At 41.6% G+C, this 12013-nt stretch overlaps 1 protein-coding gene across 6 annotated transcripts in view; it reads right to left on the bottom strand.

Moving 5' to 3' along the window:
* FLNB (filamin B) overlaps positions 1 to 12013 on the bottom strand; it is a 353424-nt gene that overhangs the window by 118649 nt on the left and 222762 nt on the right. For all 6 annotated transcript variants that reach the window (XM_068253736.1, XM_068253731.1, XM_068253732.1 and 3 more), the window contains exons 18-19: positions 10207 to 10376; positions 4397 to 4514 (exon numbers count right to left, since the gene is read on the bottom strand). In XM_068253736.1, the coding sequence (XP_068109837.1) occupies positions 4397 to 4514; positions 10207 to 10376 (288 nt within the window). The remainder of the gene's footprint in view (positions 1 to 4396; positions 4515 to 10206; positions 10377 to 12013) is intronic.

Raw genomic sequence — 12013 nt, 5'->3', positions numbered from 1 at the left:
CTCCTGAGCTGAAGGAGTGACCAAGTAAGCTACAGGCAGATTTCAGTGTACAACCAAGCCTCATACACATACAGAGGACTGTTGCCCGGGAGGGATCAGGACTACTGTACATTGCTCAAACGATAGTGCTTTAAGCCAATGACCCAGAATGAGCATGCAGATCAGCTGCTTTGATTTTGGACTGATATCACTGGCTACATGTTCCTTGGAATTGTATTACTTAAAACTAAAGCCAAAGGCTTAGCATTGCAGCCAGGCAATTAGCATTATATATAAGAGAAAGAAAATGGCAGCCACCTGACTCCTCTCACTTTGGCTTCCCTTTAAAGCCACCAACAGAAACATTTCTTTCACAAATTGGTGAGAGAATTCACTTGCAGAGCTTGGTTTTCTCTGTCTATAAGCCACTTGATTAGGTGATGTCAGACATTCTGGTAAAAGCAGCAGATTTCTGGCAGCACTACAGGACAATTACTTGACTCAAATGGTAACTGAACCAACTAGGGGGAATGCGTTACTGGATCTGATCATTTCTAATAGACCAGATAATGTATCAAATGTGCAGGTTCAAGAACATTTGGGAAATAGTGATCACAACATGATAACGTTTGAGCTGGCGACTGATAGGCCACGGGGCAGCGGGACCACTAAAACTATGAACTTTAGAAAAGCAAAGTTCACTCAAATTAGGCAGGCACTAAGTTTGGTGAACTGGGATAATGTACTACAAGGGGAAGACACTGAAGGGAAATGGCAAGCTTTTAAACTTATACTCAATCAATACTGTAGTATGTATATCCCATATGGAAACAAAATGTCTAGGAATAAAAAAAGGCCTCTATGGATGAATAGAAAGGTTAAAGATAAAATGAAGAGGAAAAAGAATGCCTATAAGGTCTTAAAACAGGAGGGGACCGAGGCTGCCCTAAGCAATTATAAGGAGTGCAATAAAAATTGTAAAAAAGAAATTAGGCAGGCAAAGATTGAAGCTGAAAAACAAATCGCTAAGGATATCAAATCTAACCCAAAAAGTTTTACAAGTACATTAACTCTAAAAAAAGAAAGGTTGACTGTATAGGACTCCTAAAGGATGAGGATGGGAACTCAATGGTGGATGACCAAGGTAAGGCAGAGTTATTAAATGCTTTCTTTGCTTCTGTCTTCACAAAAGAAACAGCACTGTTGCAAACTACAGAGGCGGAAGAGTCTCAATCTTCTAACTGTAATATTAAATACTTAACGCAGGAAGAAGTGAAGGCAAGACTAAATAAATTAAAAATAGACAAGGCACCTGGCCCGGATGGCATGCATCCTCGGGTCCTAAGGGAATTAAGTTCAGTTATAGATAAACCCCTTTATCTTATCTTTTGTGACTCTCTTGCAACTGGCAGAGTCCCAGTGGATTGGCGTACAGCCCACGTTTTCCCATTATTTAAGAAGGGCAAAAAATCTGATCCAGGAAATTATAGACCTGTAAGTTTAACATCAGTTGTATGCAAACTATTTGAGGGGTTACTAAGAGATACTATACATGACTTCATAGTAGAAAATAATCTTATTTCTCAGCATCAACATGGGTTTACTAAAGACAGGTCCTGTTTGACTAACATGCTCAGCTTTTATGAGGTAGTGAATGCTAATATGGATATTGGGAATGCTGTAGATGTGATATACTTGGACTTTGCAAAGGCCTGCGACACTGTTCCCCACAAAAGTCTGGTGCAAAAGTTGAGGATGCAAGGACTGGGGAAAGAGTCTGTGTTCATGGATAGGGAACTGGCTAATGGACAGAAAACAAAGAGTTGTGGTCAATGGATCATACTCAAAATGGGAGACTGTTAGCAGTGGGGTCCCACAGGGGTCTGTTCTGGGTCCAGTGCTCTTCAATTTATTTATTAATGACCTAGTAGATGCAGTAGTGAGCAATGTTGCTATTTTTGCAGATGATACAAAATTGTGCAGAATCATTAACTCTCAGGAAGATAGTGTCATATTGCAACAGGATCTGGATAGGATGGCTATATGGGCACATACATGGCAGATGAAATTCAATGTTGACAAATGTAAGGTCATGCATTTTGGACGTACTAATGGTCTAGCACCATACAAAATAAATGGGATACAGTTGGGGACATCAAACTTGGAGAAGGACTTAGGAGTACTCATTGACAACAAGTTAAATAATCGTACTCAATGCCAAGCAGCTGCAGCTAAAGCTAACAAAATTTTGGGATGCATTAAAAGGGAAATAAAAACTCGAGATGCTAGCATAATATTGCCCCTGTTTAACTCTCTAGTAAGGCCACATCTGGAATATGGAATTCAGTTCTGGGCACCACATTACAAAAAAGATATTGCAGTTTTAGAGCAGGTGCAGAGACGAGCAACAAAATTGATGCGTGGGATGGAAGGTCTCACTTATCGAGAAAGGTTAGATAAAAACTGGGTTTATTTAGTCTAGAGAAAAGACGCCTTAGAGGGGATCTAATTAACATGTATAAATACATCAGAGGGCAATATAATACCTTGGCGGATGAGCTTTTTGTCCCTAGGCCTTCTCAAAGGACTAGAGGACATGATCTGCGCATGGAGGCAAAATGTTTTAGCCATTTATTTAGGAAAGGGTTCTTTACAGTAAGAGTGATTAAGATGTGGAATGCATTGCCACAGGAAGTCGTTATGGCAAACTCTATACCTGCATTTAAAGGGGGCTTAGATGCTTTCCTTGCGTTGAAAGACATCCATGGCTACAATTACTAGGTAATGCCTAATGATGTTGATCCAGGGATTTTATCTGATTGCCATCTGGAGTCGGGAAGGAATTTTTCCCTTTAGGGGCTAATTGGACCATGCCTTGTAAGGGTTTTTTCGCCTTCCTCTGGATCAACAGGGATGTGTGAGGGAGCAGGCTGGTGTTGTACTTTATACTGGTTGAACTCGATGGACGTATGTCTTTTTTCAACCAAAATAACTATGTAACTATGTAAAATGACTTTGAAAGGACAGCTGTAGAAAGAGGGCTACGGAGGCTGCAATATTTATTTCCTTTTAAACAATATTTGTTGCCTGGTTATCCTGCTGGTATTCTGCCTCTAATGCTTTTAGCCATAGACCCTGAACAAGCATGCAGCATATCAGGTGTTTGACATCTTAGTTAGATCTGAAATAATTAGCTGTATGCTTGTATCTGGTGTAATTCAGACACCACTGCCGCCAAGACACTACTGCAGCCAAATAGATCAGCAGGGTCTAACCAATATCAGGCAATTGATATTGTTTAGAAAGAAATAAATATGGCAGCCTTCATAGCCCTATTGCTACAGTGGTCCTTTAAAGGATCACTATCGCAAAAAAACGAAAAATTGAAAATGCGTGTAAACATATACAAATAAGAAGTATTTTTCTTCCAGAGTAAAATGAACCATAAATTACTTTTCTTCTATTTTACTGTCACTTACAGTAGAAATCTGACAGCACTGACTGGTTTTGGACTAGTCCATCTCTTCATGGGGAATTCTCAGCATGGCTTTAATTCTATATAAAGACATTCCCTGAAAAGCATTTATACAATGATGCTGGTCGGCTTCCCCGCTAGCTGCACACTATTCTGGCAGTTGGAATGAGCAACTGCCATTCACTAAGTGCTTTTGAAAATAAACAAAACCCTGAGAATCCCCTATGAGGAGATGGGATAGTCGAAAACCTGTCGGTTCTGTCAGATTTCTACTACCTACTGTAAGTAACAGCAACATAGCAGAAAAGTCATGTATGGCTCATTTTTCTCTGAAATAAACGTACTTCTTATTTGTATGTGTTTACATGTATGTTAACTTTTACAATTTTTGCGATAGTGGTCCTGTAAAGTAAAAGACCAGAAGTCCACCCTTCTGCACCACAGATTGTTATTGCCATAGTTGACTGACATTGCCATAGAGATATTCAATCCACGCTTGCTTTTTTGCAGTCTGAAGAGTAAGACGAAGCAATTCAAGCAGCAGTAGCAGTCATTTCCATGAACATTCGGCAAAGTGTATTGTTAGTGGCCACCTTAAAGGGACCCTGAGCAGTAAAAAAAACAAAATTTGGACTTACCTTGGGCCTCCTCCAGAACAACTCCCCCCCCCCCCCCCCCGTATATAAATTAAGACTTTGTGAAAACGGCCATTCACAAACTTAAACACAGTCCACTCTAGGTAGTGTGCTTTGCTTCAGTTATGTGTGCATTGCCCTGTCCACATCAGCCAACTGCCCATAAAAAATGAGATTCGGTCTTTTGTACAATGTTTGAAAACTCAAGAAAACAAACAATCTCTTGGCAACAGTTTGGTCTTTCCACTTCCATACCGGTTAACTGTATTGTTAAACCAGCCTGCAGTGTTTTGCAACCAGAACTTACGGCTGTCTAGTCCATTGATCTTTATCTTGCTGAGGTCCAGAGGAGCAGCTACGCCAACAGTAAATGGGCTCTTTGGAATAGGATCCCCTCCATAGTTCACATCAACCTTCATCTTGCCCTAGAAAAACAAAATATTAAAATTGTTTCTCACAAATGGATGTTGAAAGCTGTAAAAAAAATGCTTAAAGGAGAATTCTGCAAAGCATTAAGGATTAACTCCAGTGACATTTGGTAGAATGAAGTAAATCATTCCAGATGCCCAATATATTAAAGAGGAACTGTACTGAAAGTGTAACACGGGGGTGGGGAGGGGGGTAGTGAAAGTGACAGGGTAGGTCATACTCGCATACATGTACCGGTATGCTATTTAGACAAAGTATTCTACTTTGCTGGAACATCGGCTGCAGTGGGTGCTGAGATGGTGCGGAGTAAAACACTCTCTAACCGCATTACCCAGAACTCATTACTTGTCAGCTCAGTGTGAGGAGGGAGATTTTCAGCCAGAGCTGCAACACTTTTGGGGGGGGGGGGGGGGGGGACTGGAGATTCTTGCTGGAGGGGGACTAAAGACTGGAGATTGGCACTGAATGGCCATTAAAGACTGGAGATTGGCACCGGAGAAGTCACCAGACACGTGTGAACATTACCAAGACTGACACCAGGAATATTGCAGGGAGGATGCAAGGAAATGCTTGAAGCCAATTTATTTGTATTTTGGGGTAAAATGATGTGAGATTATGTGTACTTTGAGGGAAATGCCACATCATGTTTATATTAGGGTAAAACGCTGTGAGATTTTGTGGGAAACTGCTGCCAGATTATGAGAATTTGGGGGAGAAATTATGCAAGTCCAGATATTGTGTATTTTGGGGTGAAAATGCCGCCAGCCTATGTGTATTTTGTGGGGAAACTACTGCCTGGTTATGTGAATTTTTTGGGGAAACCGCTAACTCGGAACTAGCAGAAACCTTATTTAATGAAGTTGGACCCCCACCACTGGTATGGTGAAGTTAAAGATTATTATTTATATTCATTTTCTATGTATTTATTATCTATCTATTTATTATTATTAACGCAGAAATTCAAATGTAGTGAGCATGAGTCCTAAAACCACTCAGATTTATCAGATTTTTTCTACCTACTGTAAACAATTGAAAGCGATGTATAGAGCTTGTGAGATAAATGTAGGTATTCATACATACACATTTTACAGTTTTTGCTATAGTGGTCCTTATGAACACACAATTAAGTTTTGTAAAATCCCTGCATAGTATATAGCTGAAGTGAACTGTGTTTTTGTTGTCACAGGGGGGAGTTTAAGTAGTGATTTTCTACAGCATTTTCAAGCATCATCCAAACTCTCTTCTCACACAAAACACTTTTTATTAAAATTCCTTATAGCCACCAACATTTCTGCTTGCATCAAAATGAATCTTGTTCCTGATCTGTACAAACAAACAGGCTTTAGAGGCAGCCATAACGTTTATTCTTCATCAGCAACATCAGTCAGGGTCCTAGACAAAAGCAGCCTACAAATTGGATTTCTAAGAGTCCTCTTACAAATGGCTGGCAGCCGGACAGAAGAGAAAGCTTGTTTTGTACGGCTTGGCGCGCGTGCTGCGTGTTATATGAATGTCCCCGTCGCTGCCAAGGAACTGGAATATACACAGCTCCAGCAGCTCAGCTGCAACATGCCAGAAACATTCTCCAGTCACCGCTTTCCAGCTCAGTGCGATGTGTTTAAGAAGTGATGGAAAGAAAACAGCACCATTCAATCGTTCAACAATTAAACACATTAGAAAGAGTTGTGATTGACTACAGGCTCCTCGAAGCTGCAGAATACTGAAATACTTAAAGCTCAACTAAACCCAAACTCAAATGAGCACCTCACACTTTGCTAAGATAAAAAGCACTTTATAAGTTATTTTTACACATAAAGGAGAAGTTTTCCTTGTAATAGCTAATGTATCTTCTCTCTCTCTCTCTGACATTGGCCTCAATTCACTAAACTTATCTCCTGTCTTTAATAACTCTTCTAGAGTTGTTACCATGGTGATAAGGCATGTAGTATTCAGGAAACATTTTACCTCAGGCAAGCCTAAAGTTAACTCTTCTGTCTTTAAATTAACTCTCCAATCCTTAAAATAACTCCAGAGTTAAAGACAGGCTGTTAACCACCCTGGCGTTCTATTAAGATCGCCAGGGCGGCTGCGGGAGGGTTTTTTTTAAATAAAAAAAAAACTATTTCATGCAGCCAACTGCATGAAAGCCCACTAGAGGGCGCTCCGGACGCGTTCTGATCGCCTCCGGCGGCCAGAAGTAACACGGAAGGCCGCAATGAGCGGCCTTCCGTGTTTTGCTTACTTCGTCGCCATGGCGACGAGCGGAGTGACGTCATGGACGTCAGCCGACGTCCTGACATCAGCCGCCTCCGATCCAGCCCTTAGTGCTGGCCAGAACTATTTGTTCCGGCTGCGCAGGGCTCAGGCGGCTGGGGGACCCTCTTTCGCCGCTGCTCGCGGCAGATCGCCGCAGAGCGGCGGCGATCAGGCAGCACACGCGGCTGGCAAAGTGCCGGCTGCGTGTGCTGCTTTTTATTTCATCAAAATCGGCCCAGCAGGGCCTGAGCGGCACCCTCTGGCGGTAATGGACGAGCTGAGCTCGTCCATACCGCTAAGGTGGTTAATTAACTGCGTGTGAAAATAACTACAGAGGAGGTAAATTAACTACAGAGGAGGTAAATTAACTACAGGAGAGGTAACTTAAGGAATGAAGAGGTAAGATAACTCTCTCACGTGTGGAGGTAAGTTTTCTCTTGCCTTATTATCTCTAGCATGATCTTAGTGAATTGAGGCCATTGTGTCAGCACGCTCTGCAATGAGTAACCCTACAGGTCTTAAAGCAAACCTGAACTAAGAATTTAAAAAGTCAAATTAAACATACACGTCACCTCATACTTACCTCCTATGTAGTCTACTCAACAAAACCTCTTCCCCCTCTCCTGCTTGTCCGCTGTAATCAATGGAATTCTCTATGAAAATGGCCATGACCCCATAACACCTTCCGGGTCAACACACTGTTAAACTGTAATATTGACCTCTTGAGCCATTGGGAAACATGGACATTATCTAGCTCATCAGTTGTCCTTTCGGTTAGAACTAACAGCAACTAATATTTAACTGATAGCAACTGATATATTTCAGTTCTGACTCATTCTTGTCAGAACTTGAAAGGAGTCTTAAGAAGAAAATGGTGAGCTTCTGAGAGGAACTGACAGCAGGTAAGTATGCAATATTCATTTGTAAGTAAATCAAGTGTTAATTTTAAATTTTACTAAGTTTAAGGTCCCTTTAAGGCTTACACACACCTGAGGCATGTCGCCCCGCAGGATCGGGATCTGATCCCTCAGACAATATTTCAGGGCCGAGGCTGACAAACGCATCACTAGCCTGCAGGCTAGTGACATGTTATTTTGCTTTGTGGGTGAAGGAGGTGGAGGAAGGACAGAAGTGTGATGGTGTCCATACAATTTTTAAATTTTTTTGATTATATAATTTTGTTCAATTAATCCATTTGATCAAATATAAAGATTTTTCCAACATGTCCGATCGGATTTTTACTGAAAAAAACGGGATAATCGATTTTTTTAAACTTTCATTCGATTCGATCGCTTTGGTCGAATAAACGGGAAAATTGAATGCTTTTATTGTACTGTGTATGGGCACCTTGAGAGTGACATCACACAGGAGCCTAGTGAATGGAGAGAACAATGCTCTCGGCCGAGTTGAGTCGAACACTGACCCTCGGTGGGGGGCATCCGGGGCCAAAGTACTCATGCTAGATTCTCAGCAATGATGGTCGGTATTGTCTGCCTTGGCTGAGTTTCATCTAGCGTGTGTTCCAGGCTTTAGATTAGATTTCTTGACTATTAAGCCCCATCTACACCATGGGACATTGCAGCGATCCGGCGGCTCGATCAGCCGCCGGATCGCCTCTTCCGCGTGCCCGCCGCGTCCCCGCTCGCGCGCCGCATTTATAGCATACTAAGTGGACCTAAGCCCGTTAATATAATGGGCTCTAGTCCCTCAAAACCCCCCTCCCCTTCCGCCCCTATGACGACCACTGCATGTAAGGGTGCGCACACAGGCCGCCCACATACCCACGTGCACACGCCCGTTCCCCACTGGCCCCGTCCTCCTCCTGTGCCATCGGCTACACATGCGCAGTAGCTAAAACACACGGACACAGGGACAGGAGGATGACGCAGGGACAGAGGGGTTTTATTATATAGGATGAATAAAACACTGGACACTATTTCAGGTGATTGTGTACTCTATTTTACATATTGTCATGCTAGAGTGAAGCATTTGTTTAGAACAGTAGGAGGCAGTTGGTCTGGAGCACAAGGTGAGCCTCCAGCTGGTGTTCTCATTTCAAACAATTTTCAAACCAAGGGTATTTTTCTGATACAGACCTGCCACACTGTGAGATTTAGGAAGATTGACTCTCCTTATGTGTAACTAGTTAGGGATTCTTGGATTTTCACTTTATTCTTATTTAAGAGGATTGAACAAAACCGGTGTACTGCACTAGAGGTCTAGAGGCTTATCTCTTTTAAGACAGCCCTACCACCAGTGACGTAGCTATGAAGCTATGGGCCCCGGTGTGAGTTTTACATGGGGCCCCCCAAGCACTCTACATGTAACACTTGAATTGGTGCAACAAAACCTGCCAAGGCCATCCACAGTGTCAGAGGTGCAAGAAGGGGATGGGGAACAATTTGCTAATGATTACTACTATTCAAAGATGGACTAGTCCAAAACCTGTCGCTTCTATCAGATTTCTGCTACCTACTGTGACAGCAACATAGGAGAAAAGTAATTTATGGCTCATTTTACTCTGGAAAAAGTGTGCTTCTTATTTGTCTATGTTTGCACATATTTTAAATGTTACAATTTTTCGCCGCAGTGCCTCTTTAAGAGTTAAAGTTAGACACTTGGGAGGAAAACAGTCCACATTACATACATTACACACAAGCGTGAGTTAGATAAATTAGGGGCAGAGGACTGCAGCAATCAAGGAGTTAAGGTTTTGAGACACCGGGATGGGGGGAAGCGGGTAGTAAGCATGAGACACAGTAAAAGGGTTCAGGATACTTTGTAGGAGATCTGAAAATTGCCTTTGCAGAATCTTTACCATTCCAAAACTTTGCACCCAGATAAGTTTGGTGCCAAAACACTCTGCACTTTTCAATGTACTGCATTATGGCAGTGTATTTTAATTAGTTTCATTTTTTGTTTTTTGTTTTAATAGGTTTATGATATTCAACAAAGGCCTGAATGATGCCTATATGATAAATAATCAAAAGGTTAAACAAACAAATGGCCTGGGCCAACTGAATAGTGAATTCCTGTTCTGCCATAAGGGACATATCCAATGAAGATCGCATCAGAGCTAAATAACAAACATAAGATAAGCTAAGCTTATGCTTGTAATAAACTGCACAATACATAAATACAAATGTTTCTCATCAAGCACCATGACTGTCCAACAGGGGGCTGCTTTTAATTAAGAGCGCCTCAATTTGTTTATCTTTATCAAGACTGTAATCATGGTCCATAAATAATTCAAAAGGGGACACGGTCATAATCTTTCAATTATCCAGCATAAATATTCCACGTCTCAATTAATGGAGATTAGAAAGTCCATAAAAAGCCCATTGGGGGCTTTCCCAATAAATATCAAATGCACCTTTCTCACTTAGACCAGTATAAAACTTCAACTCGTAAGGATATGGTAAAGCCACATACCTGTTGCACTGGTGTGTAGCGGACAGTGTGGGAGTAATCATAATTATCAATGATTTCAAAGTCCTTCACAGCATCTTCTGGAGAGGGTCCACTGAAGGATACATCAACTGGGGCCTTTCCAGCCCCTTTGGTATAGACTGTAAAGTGTGTTGGCTTGCCATTTTCAACACCTTAAAAATGAGAAAGTAACAATTTATTTAAGAGGCGGATCTCTTAATTGTTTCAGTCAATTATCTAAGAAGCTACAGCCGAGGACAGACCTCTTGCAGTGGGAAAGTTTTGGACATTTTTTATTTTGTTATACAACAATGCCCATAACATCTTAAAGGATACCTGAAGTGACATGTGACATGATAAGATAGACGTGTATGTACAGTGCCAAGCACACAAATAACTATGCTGTGTTCCTTTTTTTTCTCTGCCTGAAAGAGCTAAATATCAGGTATGTAAGTGGCTGACTCAGTCCTGACTCAGACAGGAATTGACTACAGTGTGACCCTCATGGATTAGAAATTCCCCCATTTATCTCTAACCTGCTCTCAGAAGCTATTTTCTGCTAGGAAAGTGTTTTATAGTTGGAATTTCTTATCAGTGAGGGTCACACTGTAGTCACTTCCTGTCTGAGTCAGGACTGAGTCAGCCACTCACATACCTGATATTTAGCTCTTTCAGGCAGAGAAAGAAAAAAGGGAACACAGCATAGTTACTTGTGTGCTAGGCACTGTACATACACATGTCTATCTCATCATGTCACTTCGGGTATCCTTTAACATGGAAACCAAGTTTTGGCCTACTCAGCCAGACTAACAGATGTAGAGGTTTGGATTATAACCAACAGATCTACAGCGTGATCTTAAGCACATAGGCTTTGATTCATAAAGCATTACCGCATTCGGTAATTCAGAAAACAGCTGACTATACCGAGCACTTAGGAAAATGTCAATTCATAAAGGCTGTTACCGGATGAAAAACTAAAATTACTGAGCAGTGATGTAAATTACCAACTTGTGCAGTAATTACCTCAACACAAGTCAGTAAATGTCAGCAAATGCCAATTTATAAAAACTAGAACATGCGGTAATACCCACGATAATTACTGACACCTCTGGTGTGGTTTTAACAATACAAAGTCTGTGTGAGACTGTGCAGGGAAGTGTGACTGTCAGGAATCGAGCAGGGAGCTAATAGAAACAGCCCTAAGCTACGTACACACATACGACAACGATCGTTCGTTGTGACCGACGAACGAACTTTTAATTGATGAAAGAACGGCCTAAGTAAAGTTAGTTTTAAAAGGTGTGTAACGATCTGATCGTTAGAACGAACGTTACATCACGTAAAAGCAACTATTGCGCTTGCGCATAAAAATGAAAAGTTCCATGGAGAAATAGTGAAATGCGCATGTCAAGCCTAGTACGAACGATCGTTTCCAACGATGTACTACTTTTGCAAACGATCGTCGTTGGGAAAAATCCGCCAAGCTAGATCGTTCGTTTTGAACGATCTAGCTCGTCCGTCAGACTTAATGGTCGTTGGCTGCTTTTTTTCAAACGATCGTCGTTTGAAATGATTGGGGAACGGTCGTTTCAAACGACTATAGTCGCATGTGTGTACGCACCTCTACTCTCCTGATCAGATTTTGATAGCACCCGCAGGCTTCTCCAGTGGGACAAAACTTTTCTAGCCCGGGCAGCCAGCAGAAAATCGGAACAAAACAGATTTCCCCAGAAACCCTTCAGCATGTAACCCATTCAGTTCCGGTTTGAATATGCAGACAAACGACTGGGTAAAATTACTTAAGTATGAC

Source organism: Hyperolius riggenbachi, chromosome 9, assembly GCF_040937935.1.
Source record: "Hyperolius riggenbachi isolate aHypRig1 chromosome 9, aHypRig1.pri, whole genome shotgun sequence".
In the NCBI taxonomy this organism is placed as follows: domain Eukaryota; kingdom Metazoa; phylum Chordata; class Amphibia; order Anura; family Hyperoliidae; genus Hyperolius; species Hyperolius riggenbachi.
Note: the sequence above shows the minus strand (reverse complement) of the source record. Positions and strands in the feature narration are given on the sequence as shown.